General features: G+C 45.8%; 1 protein-coding gene and 1 long non-coding RNA gene across 2 annotated transcripts; both read right to left on the bottom strand.

The window, feature by feature from the left end:
* Positions 1–309: 309 nt before the first annotated feature.
* Positions 310–3,586, bottom strand: LOC125514573. Its single transcript, XR_007286523.1, has 2 exons — positions 1,490–3,586; positions 310–614 (listed from the first exon to the last, which is right to left on the bottom strand). It is a non-coding gene; the product is annotated as an uncharacterized LOC125514573 (long non-coding RNA).
* A 13,201-nt stretch (positions 3,587–16,787) lies between these two features.
* LOC125514572 (inactive TPR repeat-containing thioredoxin TTL3-like) lies at positions 16,788–20,912 on the bottom strand. The gene is made up of 6 exons (XM_048679909.1): positions 19,873–20,912; positions 18,706–18,901; positions 18,411–18,583; positions 17,940–18,276; positions 17,697–17,848; positions 16,788–17,149 (listed from the first exon to the last, which is right to left on the bottom strand). The coding sequence occupies exons 1-5, from the start codon at positions 20,763–20,765 to the stop codon at positions 17,726–17,728; spliced, it is 1,722 nt and encodes a 573-aa protein (XP_048535866.1). The 5' UTR covers positions 20,766–20,912; the 3' UTR covers positions 16,788–17,149; positions 17,697–17,725.
* Between the last annotated feature and the right edge of the window lie 289 nt (positions 20,913–21,201).

Here is a 21,201-nt window from a genome sequence, read left to right as displayed (position 1 = left end):
AATAATACAGTGACCAAAGCATTGCAAATATACACAATAGCATGATATTGGACTGCCACAAGTTCAATCCCTAACTTAATACTGTGAGTAACCCTATTAGGACCTACTTGATAACCCTATGAATAACATGCCAAAGAACCTAAGTAAGCGTGCTACAACTTAATACTCCTTAACATGATGTATGAACCTGTCAGAATTATACAATTTAGCCAAAGGAATTATACAACATGAGTATGACCGTGTAAATACTCACTGGGGCAAGTAGAAATCAGAGTAATCACCGAAAATCACCAGTGTAATATAGCAAGATTATAACAGAAGCACAACATTGATATAAATATGTTCATTACATAGAAACTGGTCCAAGCAACAACAAAAGGTAGTGGAATCAGGTGTGCCAAAAGCAAGGCAACAACTTCAGGCCAAAAGCAAGCCAAGACAATCCATCGAAACAAAACAAAAATAATAACTGGGCCACAACATGGATCGAGCCACGTTCACAACGAGCGGAATCACAAGTAAAAATAAACGGCAAAAGTACGTGCCCGTGGGTAACTACCCTGAAGGGAGTCTGGTGGTGCGAGAGCGGCCTGTCCGTCATCGCGGCTGCTTGCCTGGTTTGGAGCAGAAGGAAATGAAAAACATTAGGTCAGATGGTACCAAAATGAATTATATAATGGTAAAGTGAGATGCGGGCTTTCTACTGTGCTTAGTTGGGCCTCTGGTATTTTTCCAGAACTGCTCATTATTTTACAATTCTTTTGCAGGGTCAAAGGAAAACACACATATGGACCGTCAAATATATTTGTAAAATGTTTTGTAGACCAAACTGCTCTGTATTTTGTAGGCATACCTTCCATGGTCATATAGCATAATGTATACACAGGATAATTGATACAAATGTCAATTGCCTGTGAAACTGGACCATCAAATCTACAGTCGGTTGACATTGTGACATATTTTGTATGCTACCATATTGACCAATCATGATCGTCTCTCTAGCCCAATTGACGAAGAAGAACCTATTCTGGCTAGCCATGGTTGGATCTGCTGCTATTCTATCAAAGCCAACTGGAAGTTGTGTTTTTCAGTTTTCGTTCCAAATGGAGCTATCTGATTTCCTCTAAGAATTTGTAGCTCAATTCCTATTTACTTTTTAACATTTGGCATCGGGCTTACTCACATGACATAAGCAGCCATGAAAGCTCTCGTCAGCCAAAAAAATAGAAGCATAAAAATCAAACATGAGAAGAGTGAACGCGGGTAAAGTGCAGATACAACTACTTTAATAGTAGTTGTAACCTAAGACAAGATTTCTAAATGTATAAACAAAAAGATAGAGAGTTGTGACAGAAGAACTGGCAGGTAAGTAATTTGATGATGCCAAAATAACATTGATAAACATGTGACCCGCTATCAATCTCACATCGCTCATTAAAAATCAAGCAAACCAAGGACCGACATGCGGGGTAAAGACGTAAAGTCATACATGTCGTCCACCCTAACAGGAGAAATTGGCTCGTGTGTACCAGACAAACACGCCTCAGCTGCCGGCACCTGCTCTTCCTTGTTATTGATCTTCACAAAGTGAATAATCTGTGCATAGAAAGGTAAGCAGGGGTACATCGGTCAGGATTCACTTTCAGGACTTACAAATTTTTCGATCGCACAGAGACACTAATTAATCAAGCTAGTATTCCTAAAGCAGAAAGATAATTATTCATCCATTGAACAGTTAATGGAGAAAAGGGAGTAAAAATGTTCTGCACACTTCTACCACTTAAAAAGCACTTCTATGAAGAGCGAGTAAACTGGATTCTATATAAGGTATCATCATATCATCCTAGAAAATTAGCTTTGATGTCTTTTGATAAAGTAGATGTTTCCTCTAGAGAACCAGTAAGTTTTATGAATAACTCATCTACATGGCATACATGCTACTACTGAAAAATAAAAAAAGCTAATAGATCAAGTGTGAGGTGAACTGGTAGCTTTCTATGAGTCTATTCATTTGTTGAGTTCCTCTGCTGGATTGCATTCCATGTACCTACATTCTAATCCCCATATATTATTTAGTGTTCTTTGTAGCTGATCAACACTAATAGTGTATCTGGGACGGAATAAAGGTTGATGTAACATTAGGCACTCTCCAGATTCTCATTAACTATTCCACACCAAATTCGACATCCATCGCGGACAATATATATATTTTCAGTGAGGACCAACTAAATAGATAAACAAATAGTGTGCAAGTATTAGGTGCGCGACAACAGAACTAAATATTTCAGCCAGTGTCGGTGACGGCCAATTGAAAAGGAATTGTAAATATCAGGAAAGAGAAAGGGACTCATAGTTGTATATAATTTTCACAAGCAACATCCCCTATGCGGAACTTACCTAGGGACTCGTAGTTGTATATAATTTTCACAAGCAGCATCCCCTATCCGAAACTTACCTTCGGTGACAAAGCTATATAAACTATCTGATGGACAAAAAAGAAGCTCTTGACAACCTGCATATCAACTTTTCCTACTAAAATGTGACAAAGCTCAAGAGTTCCATTTTTTCAGTTTTATCCCGACTCTCCGATGATTATGTACACCAGCTCTTTCACCCGTTGTTATGTAATACATTTTAAGTTCAAAAGACACCAAGTATAAGGTTGTACACTAAGGAAACAAAGGTAAGAACATGCATAAGATATATCTAACCAGGCTAGAGTACATACTCAAATAGATCCTATTAGTAAGCAGAGGTGTATACTTCCATGTATCAGGCGGTTTTAGCATCAAGAAATCCGTGAAGAACAATGAATGTATATGTGCTGATAATTAACTTGTAAAATCATGTGCTACATCGCTATATGTTTTGACTTTTTTTGTGAACTCCAGTTTAAAATGGTATTTGATAATCCAACATTAGTAACAACTTGCTCCTAAAACATAACAGTGGCATGATCTTTAATATCACAGTCCAGTTCCACTGAAATACAAAAAAGACCACCATATGACACAAGAAAGAATATGTCATTGTTTTGCATAAGTGAAACTCAGAAAGATGTTCAACAAAGCAATGTCCAATGTTATTACAACCAATGTACTCATATATTGGTTGGTATAACATCTTATATTATGGGACGGAGGGAGTAGATTTCATAGGTTGACAGCATGTTTACATAAGATGACAGTTGGTACGAAAGAATATGTTAGTGAGAATAGCCCTTGCCAAAATATGACATGAGTATGGAAGCGCGGTGCACAAAATGTATGTGACCCAGTCCAACAACAGATTGGCTTTAGTAGTTCATATGATTACAGGAAAGAGGACTATGCGCACTTGGAGAGAACTGGTCTTCTCCATTGATTTAAAAAATGCAAGGTTGGACAAAACAGTAGAATTAAGACGTAACTTGCCTGCCCACAAAAAGATGTAACTTGCCAATATAGTCAATTATGTACCTCGGAACGTGGATCTTCAAAGTTCAATAAGGCAATAGGTTTCTCATATTTGTGATTACATAGGCAGGTAAAAGGAAGTGAAGGTGCATTATCAGTGAGAGTGAAGGACCGTGTATATGTGAAGCTATTAACTTTATCGGCATGAAGTTTAGGTCTCACCTCTGTTTTAATTTCTTCTTGGGGGTGGGCTGTCCTAATGTGAATTGAGCACCTTCCAGCAATATGTAGCCTCTAGCACTTGCACACCACAACTCCTGCCCAATATGTGGCCTCTAGCACCTGCCAGCAACATTGCATTAACTCGTTTAGATCAGAGAATCTATTATAACTCTTAATATTTTGTAGGTAAATCGATGAACAAAAACTTGGCTTTAAGGCTTGGCAAGTCGGAATATGTAGCCTCTAGTATGTATCCTCTAGTATTGCCCAATATGTAGCCTCTAGTATGTATCCGGAAATATATATTATCATGACAGAAAGCTTTCTGTTATGATTTAGGACTAATTCAAAAGAGCTGCAAGATTGTCAATGCTAGCATACCTAGATTTTCAGACCTTTTAACCTGTAACAAAATATAGATGTGAAGAGAAGGAAACTTCCAATCATCTCAATACTGCTCTTGTGGTGCTGAAACTAAGAGGGACATAGGGCAGCATACTAAGTTGCATCTAGTATGTTGTGACAGTAGCAACTGTTTTAACTTCTAGCAAAATCCGCAAAAGTGGGGCTCCAATATGTTGAGACAGGAATGTTCTTGTTGGGGTTGTGCTTCCTCTACTCTAGGCTCATGTTTGTATCAGGACAGAATGGCAACTAATAACACCGCTGAAGTGATACCTTGGCATATAGCAGCGTGGGCATGTGTAGTATTCCCTTCTGCTTGACTTTCTTCGAACTCTTGAACCATCAGCCAGTCGTAGACACTACATTGGTAACTCAAATCCTGAATTTGAGTCGCTCATTTGGATCTTCAATTTTTGTCCCTCTACCTTCAGCAGTACGTCAAAATTATAAATTTGTGAATTTGTCGCATATGCGCTGCAGAAAAGTATCTAATGAAAAATGGACATACCCAGAAAGGTAAAATGGAGGAAGAAACAATAGTCAAGAGAAGTACAATATGTGCATTTTCTGCTTGAAATTTCTCAGTCAGCAAACCAAAACTCGTGGAAGAAATCGAAATAGAGGATGTACCCACCTTGCGAGAGGAAGAATCAATCACACCAGATCCAGTCCCTTGCAAGCCGAAGACGAGGACGACGCGGCAACCTGAGACCAAAGGCCAACCTTAACCCTAATCAAAATGTATTTCACAAAACCAAGCAGAAAATGAAGAAACCAACTGATGGACAACCATTTCTCATTTTTGAGACTTCACAACAGTTGGCCACATCGTTAATTCATAAAACGGAAGAAATCTCCTTAACATTTTAGTTCATGACATAATAGAACTACCAGCAAGTTACTGACACTTGACTAATGACTGCACCTTAGAGATATATGATTCCACCATTATATTAACAAATAAAATTGAACTCCCTACATGTTATCTGGTTGAGCTAAGCCTAGAACATGGAATTGCAACTTTTGCGCACACAAATTGAGAAGAACATAAGATGATGTCTGGGTGATGGACATAAAACAAGTTTAAAAGCTAACAATGCTAAGGTACCAGATACATGAACTATGCTCTAACAAACGTTCTGAAAAACATAGTAAGTGTGAACGGTTAAAAGCAAAGAACACTCCTATCAAAATAGTGTACCAAAATTTGCAATAAATCAAATGTGTTCTTCAAGCAACCAGAGGACGATCTTAATTGTATAAACATGGTGTCAAGACTCACCAGGGGGAACATGTGGCGTCAATCGAGGTGAAGAAAGAAACATCACCAGTTCAGTTAGCATGAGCCGTAAGAGTAGATCACTCATCTTGGCTGTTAGAGACGACAAAATAGAGAGGTTAACTATAAGTAGAGGAAACAATTATGTAGCATAAGAACCTGCTTTCTTTGATATTCCAAATCTGTTTTTCGTGGCAATACAATTATAAGGACGTAAATAAAAAATATTATACTATTGTCTGGTCAGTTTAAGATCTATGTTGAATAGGTTGAAGTTCTGTCCGTACTACAAATCTCCACTTTTTGGGAAGCAGCAAACTTGGAATCAACAATGAAGATTTAGAGACGACAAAATAGAGAGGTTAACTATAAGTAGAGGAAACAATTATGTAGCATAAGAACCTGCTTTCTTTGATATTCCAAATCTGTTTTTTGTGGCAATACAATTATAAGGACGTAAATAAAAAATATTATACTATTGTCTGGTCAGTTTAAGATCTATGTTGAATAGGTTGAAGTTCTGTCCGTACTACAAATCTCCACTTTTTGGGAAGCAGCAAACCTGGAATCAACAATGAAGATTCAAACAGGAAGACAACTGCATATTTGACTTTCATAAAGCACTTCCGTATTTTGACCATTTATATATATCAAGTATATACACCATCGACTCAATTTCAGTCTTCTTTAATATCTAACTGAAGCAAATAACAGAAGCTTAAGCTTAAGCATCTACACACAGAAAATATATAAAAGTTTTGTTCCTGTTATTTATAGTTGAAATAGAGTTCTGCTCTAGAGAGTTTTGTATGGTGGCTCAGTAATAAAAGAATATGAAGAAGACAACAATATATTCTCTAAAGTTCTATAAATACAATTCTGCTCCATTTATAAATACATAGGGTTAGGTTTTATCTACTGGAAACACCAATAAACCTCACAAATAGTTAGACAAGATTAAACGTTCAAAAATTCAGTTAACTGGAGATTCCAGTTTTCAGATTTCAGCATTTCTAGTTCTCAGATATCAAATAGTGTTAATGAACGACCTGCAATTCCACGATGATGGGTGGAGAGAGAGAGAGAGGAGATTGACTGTAGCAGAACTGCAGCCGAGCCCCTCCTGCCAATGGAGGACGAAGAACGACCGGGGAACACCTACAGCGGTCGCAGAAGGAGTGACAGGGGAGCGCCGCATCGAGCACCTGCGGCTGGCGCCCCTCGGCCGCGCAAGGCGCAACTGGTGGCAACGGCGTGCACTGCCCAGTATTACAATATTGGAGCACTGCCCGGCGGCTTCATTATGAGAAACAAAAGGAATATGATAATCCAGAAAAGCAAAATTTGTACTCAGAAGTAGCTGCCAGTTACTACCATCTCCTGATTTTGTTCTGCACACCCTAGAAAAGAAAATGAATCTGCACTACTAAGACCTACGGCTAGACAGTTAACTACCTTATCTAACAGTTCCATTACAGAATACAGCAGCAGCAACAAGAAGAAAGCATCAAGGTTCAGGTCACACCACTACCAAATGTGATCCTATGGAACAAAGAGTAAATTATCTACACAACGAAGCCTGTAAACACAAATAAACGAGCATTGTAGGCTTTTATTTATCACATTTTCAGGCTGGTGGGGCAACATAATTCTAGCTCATATCAAAAGCTAACATTGTATCCATATCAAGATGGCATATGACAGAACAGAACATTGTGTAATCTGTATCTTCAAGCCACTCAAACTCAAAGCATCTAATAACCAAGAAGCGGCAGAATGAGATACAAAAAGATCAAGTAGTATACAGAAAAGGGAGTGCAGCAACAACGGAAAGAAACGCTAAAAGGGAACATAGTGTTGGAAATATGCCCTAGAGGCAATAATAAAAGCATTATTATTATATTTCCTTGTTCATGATAATTGTCTTTATTCATGCTATAATTGTCTTATCCGGAAATCGTAATACATGTGTGAATAATAGACACCAACATGTCCCTAGTAAGCCTCTAGTTGACTAGCTCGTTGACTAGCTCGTTGATCAACAGATAGTCATGGTTTCCTGACTATGGACATTGGATGTCATTGATAACGAGATCACATCATTAGGAGAATGATGTGATGGACAAGACCCAATCCTAAACATAGCACAAGATCGTATAGTTCGTTTGCTAGAGTTTTCCAATGTCAAGTATCCTTTCCTTAGACCATGAGATCGTGTAACTCCCGGATACCATAGGAGTGCTTTGGGTGTGCCAAACGTCACAACGTAACTGGGTGACTATAAAGGTATACTACGGATATCTCCGAAAGTGTCTGTTGGGTTGACACAGATCAAGACTGGGATTTGTCACTCCGTATGACGGAGAGGTATCACTGGGCCCACTCGGTAATGCATCATCATAATGAGCTCAAAGTGACCAAGTGTCTGGTCACGGGATCATGCATTACGGTACGAGTAAAGTGACTTGCCGGTAACGAGATTGAACGAGGTATTGGGATACCGACGATCAGATCTCGGGCAAGTAACATACCGATTGATAAAGGGAATTGTATACGGGGTTGCTTGAATCCTCGACATCGTGGTTCATCCGATGAGATCATCGAGGAGCATGTGGGAGCCAACATGGGTATCCAGATCCCGCGTTGGTTATTGACCGGAAAGCGATCTCGGTCATGTCTACATGTCTCCCGAATCCGTAGGGTCTACACACTTAAGGTTCGGTGACGCTAGGGTTGTGAAGATATGTATATGTAGTAACCCGAATGTTGTTCGGAGTCCCGGATGAGATCCCGGACGTCATGAGGAGTTTCGGAATGGTCCGGAGGTAAAGAATTATATATAGGAAGTGCTGTTTCGGCCATCGGGACAAGTTTCGGGGTCACCGGTATTGTACCGGGACCACCGGAAGGGTCCCGGGGGTCCACCGGGTGGGGCCACCCATCCCGGAGGGCCCCATGGGCCAAAGTGGGGAGGGGAACCAGCCCATAGTGGGCTGGTGCGCCCCCCTAGGCCCACCCCATGCGCCTAGGGTTGAAACCCTAGGGGTGGGGGGGCGCCCCACCTTGCCTTGGGGGCCACTCCAGCCCTGGCCGCCGCCCCCCCTAGGAGATCCAATCTCCTAGGGCCGGCGCCCCCCCTAGGGGAGCCTATATATATGAAGGGGAGGGAGGGGGCAGCCGCACCCTGAGTCTTGGCGCCTCCCTCTCCCCTGCTACACCTCTCTCTCTCGTAGTATAAGGCGAAGCCTTGCTACTGTGACGCCCTGCATCCACCACCACCACACCGTCGTGCTGCTGGATCTTCATCAACCTCTCCTTTCACCTTGCCGGATCAAGAAGGAGGAGATGTCACGCTGATTGTACGTGTGTTGAACGCAGAGGTGCCGTCCGTTCGGTGCTAGGATCTCCGGTGATTTGGATCACGTCGTGTACGACTACCTCATCCCTGTTCCTTGAACGCTTCCGCTCGCGATCTACAAAGGTATGTAGATGCATCCGATCACTCGTTGCTAGATGAACTCGTAGATGGATCTTGGTGAAACCGTAGAAATTTTTTTTGTTTTCTGCAACGTTCCCCAACACATAGAGCAGAAAACCAACCCAAAATGCAAGCAAGAATTTTTAAAAAGGAACATAGAGCAGCATGAGCATGAGGCATAGAAAAATGGGGTCACCTTAAGATCAAGAATCAATGGCCCTCTCAGAGTTCAAATCACAAGGAAAGAATGACTATTATTGATTATAGTTTTTTTTAATTAGGCAAAGCACAACAACACTGGATCCTAAGCTACAGTTGAGGCATACAAAACTATAAGTGTCTGTTCTTTTCATATATAAACAACCTTTAGTATCTCAACCAGAACCAAAGCAAAACAAAAAACATGGTTAAGTAACCAACAAAAGAAGAATGAACCTTTTGGAATTTTAAAGTAGCAAGACATGAAAAGTTCTTTTTTTCCTTCAATATTACACACATTAGGGGAGGTAGCTGCAGTTTTATTGCATAGTGGGCACAGATTTGCCTTTCCTCGATCATATAACCTACCCCATCATCTCTTATTACCAGATCGATCTGTTTATACAGTAGAGCTGCCCTGGTTATCACTCAACAAGAATGACCATCCAAGGACAATAACAAGTATCACATGATCAAAAAGGATTCTAGAGACAAGAGGGAGGATCCAACTTGATACCCACTGGTGCCTCGATTGCTCAAAGGCACACTAATTCCAGCCAAGGTAATCATCACCGCCGTAGCACGAACACCACTTGAGCATAAATAAGCAACAACTTTAAATACAAATAAAAAATGGTTCAGGATTCATTGCATAGCCGGCACGGACACCATTGCCGGTGCCGCTGATATGCCGCCCTCCTCCGTGGCCGCTGCCGCCATCGCCATGGGAACCACCTGCGTGGGAGGGAGGGAGCTGCAAGAGCGAGTGAGAGAGGAGGCGGCAGCTAGGTTTTCATCGCAGGAAGCCGCGGTCATTTTATACCCCCCAAGCAAAATGACCCAGATGCCCTGGTGGGGGCATGATATTTACATTCTGTTGCCATTGGAATTTTATCCGACGACCGAAGTTGATCGGTAAATATCCAACGACCCACAACGATTTAGATCGAGATCCGACGGCCTGTATCGCGAGGAGATTTCGATCCGACGGTCCAGAATCCAAACGCACGGGAGAGCTCCATTTCAGTTCAGACTCTAACAAAGGGAAACGCACGGGAGAGCTCCATTTCGGTTCAGACTCTAACAAGGGGATGCATAGCGGGCTCAGATTCACCTTTCCTCGATCATATAACCTACCCCCGTCATCTCTTATCACCAGATCAATCTGTTCCTACAGTGGAGCTGCCCTGGTTATCACTCAACAAGAATGACCATCCAAGGACAACAACAAGTATCACAGGATCAAAAAGGATTCTAGAGACAAGAGGGAGGATCCAACCTGATATGCACAGGTGCCACGATTGCTCAAAGGCACACTTATTTCAGCCACGATTAATCATCATCGCCCTAGCACGAATGCCACTGATCAATCTAGCAAATCCAGGAGCATAGCTATAGGACCAGGGCATCCACATGTAAACCAGAGCATCACATTAGCTCCTATGATAGCAACTAAACATGAACAACAGCCTGCAAACCCTAAAATGGCATGGATCCACAAGTACAGAGCTCAAGTAGGAACCGATGCATGAGTAGGGCATAGAGCATCAACCAGACAAGCACCACATCAATATAGCCATGGCAATGTCCCATACAGTAGCCGAAGCAGAGGAGCGGGAGGAAGATGGACCTCACCGAGGGAGGCTGTAGCCGAGGCAGTACTCAGTGCGCGCCGGGGTTGCGCCTGAACGCCGTCCAACCGGCGAGGAACCGCGTCGGAGTTGCGCCTTGCACCGTCCCGCCGACGAGCACGAACGCATCAAACAACCTGTGTAAGGAAGGCATCGTTGTTTATCAGAAACAATTAGTTAGGAATTACTATTTAACAGAAATGCATTTTTTAGCACAAAGATATGCACAGGAAAAATATAGAGCTCAGGTAGTAAATAAAATGTCATGCAAAAGATATAAAGGTCCAATGTCCAATAACAACTCAACCTTATTTTTTCAGAATCCTTTGATACACACTATAAGTTGCCGACCAAAATCTTTGAGCATGCACATCTGGCATAAAAATTTGATATGAGAACTCATAGCATTTTTTGTCGGTTTAAAACCTTGGATCTACAATCAGAAGTATCATATTACTATTACTCTTACATACATGTTGGCATACACAATATATCTCTACTCTGCCATAGTGTATAGAAAAATAACAGGACTATTAACTCTACATGAGAAGTGAACTCATGGGTACAGGGGATCAATCTTACCTTGAATGTCTTGCACCAAGGCATCCAGCTACCAAGGCAAGATCTCAAACACAGAACATCTATCTTAGAACACCAGTGTTTCCCTTCATAGTCCACCCTTCCTACAATATTCTGGTAACAACAGAAATCTCCCGTTAGTTTATATAGCATGCAATTTGCGCTCAAACTGAAATAAGAACAACATTTTGTCAGTTTTGTCAGTAACATTTGGTTAATTGGGCACCAACAAAATCTCCTATATGATTTGGCGATTAAAGAATAGTAACAAATGATATAAAATAAACAGTGACATCAACTCTAACTACACAATATCTAGGGAAACAACATGAATCTCCAATTGGTTCACAAAGTATGCAACTTTTCTCTCAACTGAAATGAGAACAACATTTTGTCAGTGATATTTAGTTAATGGAGCACCAACAAATCTCCTATTTCATTTAGAAGAATAAGAATAAATAAAGGATATAAAATAACCAGTGGCACATTTAACTCTAACTACAACTTGGCAAAGAAATTACATTAGTTGATTAATGATTATCTGTAGCTAAATCCTATATTCAATACACAAGACGAAGGAATTCATATATTAGAAATCATATGCACACCAATCAATCAATTAAACAGCAAGAATCACAAATAAAAAGAAATTACATTGGCAGTTCATATCAGTCTCCTACCTTGAAAGTGAAAGGTTTCAGTAAACCCACTTCATTAGTAATGTGATGCATCGATTTTCTCTTAGCAAAATGATGAGTTGCAAGAACTGAAGTTACTGAAACAATTATACCTGTCGAAATAGTGCCGTGTAAAGCAAAAGTTGAGAAACGGGTAGCAGTGTAGTGATGCACCCATCAGTCCTTGCTTGCTCCCCCGTCATCTACCAGCGACCTCCTCTTTTGTCCCTCCCAAGCTGTTGCACACAAACTGAACTATAAGTCTTGAGCTTTAGAAAAGGGATCTAAACCTGAGGAGGGGGGGAGGGAGGGAGGGAGAGAGAGAGAGAGGACCTGGAGCAGCAGTAGAAGGCAGCGCCCCTCTTGGCGATGAAGGAGAAGGAGGAGCAACAGGGGAGCACCGCATCGAGCGCCTGTACCAGATGCAGAAGAGGAGCGACGGGGGAGCGCCGCATCGAGCACCTGCTTCTGCCTCTGCTACGATGTCTCCGTGGCATTGAGCCACTAGAGCATGTCGGCGTCGCCGAGGCCGCAGCCGGTGGCGACGGTGCGCTCCGCCTGGCTTCCTCCCGTCGACGGCGGCGGCGTAGAGGAGAGGAGGAGGACGGGCAGCGGCGGCTCAGAGGAGAGGAGGAGATAGGGTTAGGGGAGGACGGAGCGGGAGTGCGCTTGTGCTGCGCCGCCTTGGCCTGCTGCTGCTGCTCCCCTCCGCCGCCGCTGTCGTGCTCCCCGTCCTCCCTCCGCTGCTGCTCATCGTCGTTGGGAAGGGTGGGGGGGGCTCTGTTGCAGCGGATCTGGCCGCCGACGGCGCGGTTCGAGGCGGTGGGTGGCGGCGGCGGCGATGTGGGTGGGAGGAAAGAGGCGCGTGGGAGGGGAGGGGAGAGGAGGCGCGCGGGAGGGGAGAGCAGGAGGCGGCACGGGGGAGGCGCGAGTGCGGGAGGGAGGATGCGGCTAGGTCATCCCACGACAACGGTCCCTTTTTATACCCTCCCCACGTGAAATGACCAAAATGCCCTGGTGGGGGCATGGATATTACATTCTGATGCCATTGGAATTTTATCCGACGGCCGAGGTTGATCCGGTAAATATCCGACGGCTCACATGGATCTAGCCCGAGATCCGACGGTTGTGACGCGCCAGGAAAACGAGATGGACGGTCGGATGTTTCAAATCCCTGAGGAGCCTCCGGCATCCATCCGGTTCATATCTCTTGAAGCATTTTTCCATACTTTCAAAATTGCATTTATGAAATGAGATCGATTATTTCTCATAGCCAAATGAGATGAAGTTTTTTGCTACAATGCATATTCCGAATTAAATTTTGCTATAACACCCCACCCCCTCACTGTGTACTAGGCAAGAAGTAGAACATTCACTGCTTATAGATTAAGCACACCCGTAGAATTTGCAACAGAGTGTGGTGACACAAGGCGTGGTGCCACAACATCAGCATGGTTTTAGTGCTCAACAGGTGGGTAATTTGCAACATGGCCCAGTTCTTTTAAGCAGAATATGAAGAATCTCGGTCCCGAAAATCCCGGGCGAAAAGAACTCGATTGAATTTCCAAAATCTAAACCGGATTCTCCAGAATCCTAGTGCAATCCCAAAATCCCAAAATACCTGGTTTCTCCTACAATCTCAGAATTCTGCCTAGTCCCACAAAAGAAAACGTTTCGAAGTATACCCGTACACATATTGTATCACGTACTTACGGTCAAAATGCCACCCCGCAGTCCAGCCCGAGACCCCAACAACGAGCTGACGCACCCGACCGCTCGCTCGTCGCCCAGTTCCCGCACCGCATCGGGGCAGGGGACCTTCAACCCGCCCCCGCCCCCGCCAGCCGCCCGGCCAGGCCAAGCCGTCGCCGCCCTCGCTGGCTAGCTTCCCTCCTCAGCTCCTCCCGCCCCTCAGTCCACCCCGGCCCTCAGCCCCGTCCCTCAAAGTTCGACGCCGACGCTCACGGTGAGCCCTCCTTTCTGCATCTCTTTGTTTTTCTTCATGCTTGAATAATGCTATAATATGTCGATATTTCATCAAACAAATTCTGTCTAAGGGCGGTACAAACATTTCAACACACAACAGTTTCTAGAATCTCAAAATACAATCTCTGAAAAGAACTCGGCAACAGATTCTGGGAGAATTTTCCAGAACCTTGATTCTGTAGAATCTTGCCTGAAAAGAACTGGCCCTTATGGGTTTGGGGGTTGGGAAGATGGAATTTGTGCATGCTGACAAGATGGCTCGGCAGTACCAATATCTGCTATCTAATGTGCCTAATCAGAGTGTGATTCCAATTTTGGGAAACTTCCGGCCAGTTTTGGGAAGCTTCTAGAAGACCGGGGTTTTCTTTTTCTGGTTTTCTGAACGCCTTTTATTCCTTTTTCTTTTCTTTTCTTTTCTTTACCTTTTTATTTTTATTTCTCAGTTTCTTTTCCCCTTTTTTTAAAAAATGCATGAAGCTTTTCAAATTTGAATACATCTTTCAAATTCATGAACTTTTCTTCGTGAACTTCTTTGCTGTTTTGAGAACATTTTTACTTAAAATTGAGAATTTTTTTCAATTTTCCATCAAATACACGAATGTTTTTCAAATATGCAAACATTTTTTTCCGAATTTGTGAACTTTTTTCCTCACAATCGTTAACTTTTTCAAAATTCACAAAACATTAAAAGTTTTTTTAAATCCGTGAACTTTTTTGTCAAAAGCATGAACTTTTTTATATCCATGAAGTATTTTTTAACTCGTGAACATTTTTCAAATCCACGAATTTTTTTGAATCCCGCAAACTTTTTTTCTGAACATGTAAACTTTTTCGGGTTTGCTGACTTTTTTCAACTCCACAAACTCTTTTTGGACTCGTAACTTTTTCGAGTTCGTGAACTTCTTTTAAGACCTGATTTTTTTTAGATTCGTGAACAGTTTTTGTGAATTCCTTTTTTTTGAATAATCACAATTTCTCAGAAAGGTCTACGGTCATTGGTGGACCGGTCAACCGCGACCAGCGAACCAGAAAGATCGAAGCTGTTCCGATCGAGCCCTCGGAGGCAGTCTCCTTCTCCGAGACCCAACTCGATGCGTGGCAACGCTGGCAGAGTTCGTCCTTTGCAGCTGCCGGCCAACCCCATCCTCTCGAGGCCACGCGCCGGCACGACCTCACCCGCGACGGCCAACGAGCTGATGACACGCACGTCGCACCGGGCGGCGAATCAGTCGTCCACGAGGCACTCCGGCCTTCTCGAGCACTTCCCTCTTGAGTCTTGACGAAGGCCGGATGGTACCAAAATTCTCCCGTGTAACTGAAGGAATTTCGGTGACCGACATTGTACGGCGTGGCCGGCGCCGGCTTGCCGTGATGGGTGACCATCGTGAACCGGACATGGGCGCTGTTCCAGTGGCTGACGTGCTCGGTGGCGAGCTTGAGGGCGAGAGAGATACAATGTGCAGAGTGTCAGGCATAGCTCGGAAGCATCTTGGGGGAAACAAGCCATGATCCATAAGCTCAGATATGCACAGCAGTAAAGCGATTTTAGTCAAATTGGGTAATCAAAGGTTTTTATTTTAAATCATCAGCTGATAACCGTAGAGAGAATTTGAACTCAGGGGCGGAGCCAGCTATATGACGAGGTTTGGCAGGTGCCATACCTAAAATTTGGCAAAAATACTACGTATATATACTATACTTGTCTGAAGATTTGAGCTGAGTTCAGTTTCGTTAGTTGGGAGGAGGAGAACACTCTCAGAGGCGCGTCGAATTGCCCATGGCCCAATTATCCTCCCAGCAGCCCACCTAGCTGCATGTTAGCCCAGCTCCAGTCCTTTTCCAAAAAAAAAAAGCCCAGCTCCAGCCTCTAGTAGTCCAGTTACGCTACAAATCGAGCCCGCTGATGGAAATCACGCAGAGACACAACCGCAATTACGGAATCTAGCTCTCGGTTACGGGGATTCCGGCGGCGACCATGCTCGGCGAACGCGGCGGCGGCGGGTGGCACTGCAGGGAATTAGGTGGCGAGTGACACAGCCGCGGCGCAGACCCAAAAGCGACGAGCTTAATGCCTCTATGTGCCAACAACGGCGAGGCCGGAGCAATGACGTCAGGTCAGGATCCTGGCCGTATTGGTTCTAAAATTTCGTACTTCTTGTGTCCATTTTTTCAGTCCATACACTAGTAAACATCAATTCTTTTTTATAAATTCGATTAGTTGTTTTTTAGGGGAATTCGATTAGTTGTTCTGTGATCTATCATCAGTGAATTTGTTTTTCTGATCTATGAAGTAAGTTGTGTTAAAAAAGGAATCTACTATGTACTCCCTCCGTCCCATAATGTAAGACGTTTTCTCACACTGGGACGGAGGGAGTAGTAACTAGAGAGACTAATAAGCAATTTTAGAAAAAAAATTGGAAGAAAGCTTCAAAGAGCACTAATTCAACACCGACAAACGTTTATGTTTTGCAGTGAACGATTTGTGAACCTTTATGTTTTCGATTTTCATTCTAGACTTTGAATACCCATTAAATGTGGCACTCCGCACAGCTACTCTCCAAACTCGCGAGCCTGCATAGCTTCGTGTGATTCTTTCCTGGTTCCGACCTGCCGTCCCTAGCCGGCTAAGTGCCAGAAGATCGAGTAAGGCATCGATCAGAGAGCAACCGTGTGAGGTTGGAAGTGCCGGGCCGGGCATGGCAGTGGCCACGGGCGGGCGAGGCAGAGCACGAGCGGCACATAGTTATATTGTACATTGGTCTTTACCTCGTGAAATCCGCCACACATATAAATTATTCCTGCCTTCGCCACTGTTTGAACTCCAGCAGACCACGAGACACTAGCGCACACCATGACTAGAATACAGCCTGTGATCACATAGAACAAAGCTGTCTGTTCTAATTTCAGCAAAAGGGAGCCTTGCCCAAACCAAACGTATAGCCAAACACATTCAGACATTCTGCTTAGAATGAACATCCATTTCAGTGTACAGTTGTTCCGTACGTTCTGTTTCAGAGGCAAGCTTCAGAAGCCCTGGGCGCCACCACCGGCACCCCACACTCATACAAATTCACTAACTACACATCACAACAATGGAGCGAGCAGTATTATGTACAGTTCCATCACTTCATCCTCTTCCTGTAGTTTGCTGTATGTTTAAATTAACAACAAGGCAAAAAAGGCACACAGGTTTTAACTTAAACAAGCTGCGCGACGGCGCGTGCGGAGTCGCTTTGTTCATGCCCTCTCTTCAGAACTTCGGTGCTGATTTCTCCGGTAGCCGACAGAAACAAACGAACCTGCGGAGAAGAATAGGTTAGTGCTACGACGACTAGCATGCCGATGCTTTGCTTTGTTCTAAAGAATATGTAAGCGCGGGCGAGGAATCTGCCCTGGTTTTCAAACCGCCTTTGGTTTCTTTTCATCTGCGCGTGGTCATCTGATGATGCCCTAACACCTACCGAATAACCAACTACGATTAAGAAAGATAAAGGTGCTGAACTAACTGAAGTATGTTTCTTATGGCCGACATTTGGATGATTGGTGTTGAAGGAGTAATAGAACTTATAGAAGAGACCTTGATGCTACCAGTATTAGTATGCAACGTATCTTAGAACAGTATCTATTCAGTATACAAACAGTAAGCATCAAGCAAGTCTGTTCAACATTCTGTGCAGGGTCTGAATTTTGTAAGACAAATTCCGTCAACTTGAAAGAGCAGCCCTTCCTTTTGCTGTAAAAATACAGCGTTCGGTTCCTAACCCACGCTTTCATTAGGACTATGGTGAAGTCCACCGACTGGCAGTTGAAGCATGAATAGTCTGAGGAGTAGCTGAGAGCAATTACCTGACGTCGATGCTGAGACATACCCCCCATCAATTCCTCTGGCTCTTGAGCTTGGCCTCAACCTCAGCGAGAGCCTTCTTCACGTCCTCGTTCTCGGGGAGCTCTTGGATCAGCACCTGGTAGTCTCTCAACGACGCCTCCCACCTCTCCAGCTGAACGAGCATACACACAAAAATTCAACAAATCTGACGAAAAACGAGCTCGATCGCGCAATGCAGCAGAAAGCATGTGAAGACGGAAGACCTTGACGTTGCAGTCGGCTCGCCGGAGGCGGGCCTTGCTGTAGCCGGGCCGCACGGCGAGCGCGCCGCTGCAGTCCTCGACGGCCTTCTCGTGCCGGCCGAGCTTGGCGTGGCACGCGGCGCGGTTGCAGAGCAGCACGGCGCAGCCGGCCTCGCCCTTGTCCAGGCCCTCGCCGTAGGCCGCGCACGCCTCGGCGAACCTGGACGCCTTGAAGAGGTCGTTGCCGCGCTGCCGCGCCGTCGCCACCGCCTTGGCGCGCCGGTGCACGCTCGCGGCCTCCCGGCTGCCCGGGTCCAGCTCGCACGCCGCCTGCGCCGTCGCCACCGCCTCCTCCAACCTTCACGAGTTTGTTTGCGTACATCAGAACAGAAGACCAAGACGTGCATTTCGCCAAGCAGTGCCATGCATGCCACTCGGGAGGAAAACAAGTTTTGCGGTGAAAAATGTTCACGGGGTCACAAGCAAACAGACCTTCCGGCGGCCATGTCGACCAGGGCTCGGACCATGAGGACGTAGGCGTGGGCGGTGGTGCCGAAGAACTTGGTGGACTCGTCGGCGCCGAACCTGGGCGCGCCGCGGAGCGCCGAGTCCGCCTCGTCGTGCCGCTGCAGCTTCAGCAGCGCCTCCGCTTGCAGCGCCATCACCTGTCGGATAGGTCAAGTTCGTACGTCGTGTCAGCCACTAACGCACGTACGTCATGTTGGTCGCGCAACGTTGACGCCACTACAGGAGGCGATGGCGTGCTCGTTTGGCACTGGGTACTGACCTGTGGGGAGCAGTCGGCGCCGTCGGAGACGGCGGCCTGGGATTCCTGCAGCACCGTGATCCAGTCCCTGACCTTGCGCGCGTCGCCGCACTTGGCGATGCGGCCCTTCACCGACTGCGCGCGGGAAACGTCCGCGCTTACAGAGTCCATGGGCGACTGCTTCAGGTAGTTTATGGCCTTGTCTGGTTCTCCTAATCTGACAACGAACACGTAACCATTTATTAGTGAGTATATAATCGATCATCTCATCATTGATAAATAAACGTCTTACATAGTACATCACAATTCTTGGTCCGTTTAATAGTTCACCGTGCGAGTAACTGAGAATTGACATGGATTATTATGGAACTCTTGGTAGATGTAGCATGGTAGAGTGCAGTGCAGACAAATGAAATGAAGGTGGACTTATTCTCTATCATCTTGCAAGGTTTTAACTAGAAGTATACCAATCATTGTCTTGAAAAAGATGGGTAAGAAGGCTTGTTGAGCAAGTGATTAGCCACTGAAAGCGCCAATCATGGATGAAAAGTTCACAAAGTCCCAGAGTGATTTGAGGAGGGAGGTTTTGCGTATGCTAGACCTGATAAATAAACCAGCCAGTAACCGAATGTTGATAGCATAGATTAAGCAGCACATGTAGACTGCGGATCAAGGAATCCAGGCCCTAATTATCAAAAAAGGGCTATTCCATTTCTTCCGGGGAACGTTAGTCGTTTCCTATAGCAATAATAATCCAGCTACGCCGATGATATGTGTATGCAAAGCAGCCACGCCATTATCTAATTCCCCAACCTGTTCGTTAAGGAATTAACTAGCATTTGGTTGCTAGCTAGCCACCGTCGAGCACACGTAGTGGCTCTCCACGAAACGCCACTAGGTGTAGGTGAGTTCAATTCAAGTTGCAAAATTATTATCTATCATATCACTGCACGTTTACACATAAATTTCCTTGATTATCAGTTCAGTCAATTGGCCACCACGGTGAAATTTCTGTAGAAACTACTCGCGTGATCGATCAAGTCACCATTTGATGACAGTTATGGCAAATTACGGGAGATAATTAGCAGCTGAGAACGGCCGCGCATTTTGCATTGAATTGCATTGCGTCAATAAACCAATCGGATTAGGGGTGGCGATCAATGCGTGCGCCCGAGCGAACGTACGTACCTGAGATACAGCCCGCCGAGCCGGTGGTGCGCGCGGCCGTAGGAGGGGTCGATCCGGACGGCCTCCTTGCAGTCGGCGACGGCCTCGACGAGGCGGCCGAGCGCGGCCAGCGCGGCGGCCTTGTTGCTCCAGTACGCCGGCCGCGTCGGGTCCATGATGATGGCCTGGTCGTAGAGCGCCACCGCCTCCGCGTAGTGCCCCTCCCGGTACTCCTCGTTGCCCATCTCCTTGAGCTTCTCCGGGTCCGTCCGGTGCGACAGCGCCCGGCACAGCTGCTCGCCCGGCTTGCCCACGATGTTCCCCATGCCGGAGAAGGCGTACCCGTTGCTCCCTGGCCCCGCCTTGGCCCGATCGCTCGCGGCCGCCGCCGCCGCCTTGGTGCTGCGATCCAGCGAGCTGCGGGCGGACGCGCCGGCGTTCAGGTTGCCCAGGTTGCGGTGCATCATCATGTTGCCGGAGGTGGCGCGCATCATCTGCGTCGTGCCCTTCACCCTCTGGTGGTCCTGGATCATCTTATCGAGCTCCGCGGCCATGCCGGTGTACTCCACGGCGGGCGACGCCGCCGCCGCCTTCGCCCCGCCGTTCATCGCCCTGGTCGGCTTGCTCTTGTCGCCCGACGGACGCTGCGCCTGGGCCTGGGCCGCCGCCGCGCCGTTGATCTGCGGCTGCAAAGGCATTACCTTGGGGCGGGGCACGAGGGAGGAATCGTCGCGGACGCCGGCCTTCCGCTGCGCCGGGTTCGGCGGCGCGGCATCGCTGTCGGCGGCGGCGGCCTGCGGGGACCCGTTGATCCGGGAGAGGGAGGACATGGAGGCGGAGCGGCGGCGGCGGAACATGCCGCTGTAGATGCCGAACATGGCGCAGCCGGACGGCGCGCGCCGCGACTCCGTCATGGCGACGGCGAAGTTCGCGGTCGCTCGGCGGTTGGGTCTGCGCGTCGTGCGCGCGGGGAAGGAAGGGTGAGGATCGAGCCAGGGAAGGGCAGGAGGAGAGGGATGGCCGTTGGCTTCTGCGCGCAGTCTTGGTCGGCAGCGAACGCGAACTTGGGGCAGGAATGTGGGGAGCATGGGGAATTTAAATGGGAAATATTACACGAATCCCCTTGTCTTTTTCGGGGTTCATCTCGTGGGCCCTTCTGGTGTAAGTTCTGTTTCTTTCCTTTTTCTCCTCCAACTCACACGTACTACACCTGTTTCATATAAGCATTTCTTCTTGTTGATTAACAATGGAAAATAGTGAAGAGAAAGAGAGGGAGAGGATTGACCCCTTTGGTGAAGAGTTTGCTCCTGCACACACAAGAGGTTGTCATTTATTTATTTACTTTGCGAA

This window comes from Triticum urartu, chromosome 6 (assembly GCF_003073215.2).
Source record: "Triticum urartu cultivar G1812 chromosome 6, Tu2.1, whole genome shotgun sequence".
Taxonomy (NCBI): domain Eukaryota; kingdom Viridiplantae; phylum Streptophyta; class Magnoliopsida; order Poales; family Poaceae; genus Triticum; species Triticum urartu.
Note: the sequence above shows the minus strand (reverse complement) of the source record. Positions and strands in the feature narration are given on the sequence as shown.

Coding starts and splice junctions, on each gene's coding strand:
- LOC125514572 (XM_048679909.1), bottom strand. CDS start 20,765: ATGACGGAGTCGCGGCGCGCGCCGTCCGGCTGCGCCATGTTCGGCATC. Junction 18,584..18,705: donor GCGCCGACTGCTCCCCACAG/GTCAGTACCCAG, acceptor CCTATCCGACAG/GTGATGGCGCTGCAAGCGGA. Junction 17,849..17,939: donor GAGCCGACTGCAACGTCAAG/GTCTTCCGTCTT, acceptor ATGCTCGTTCAG/CTGGAGAGGTGGGAGGCGTC.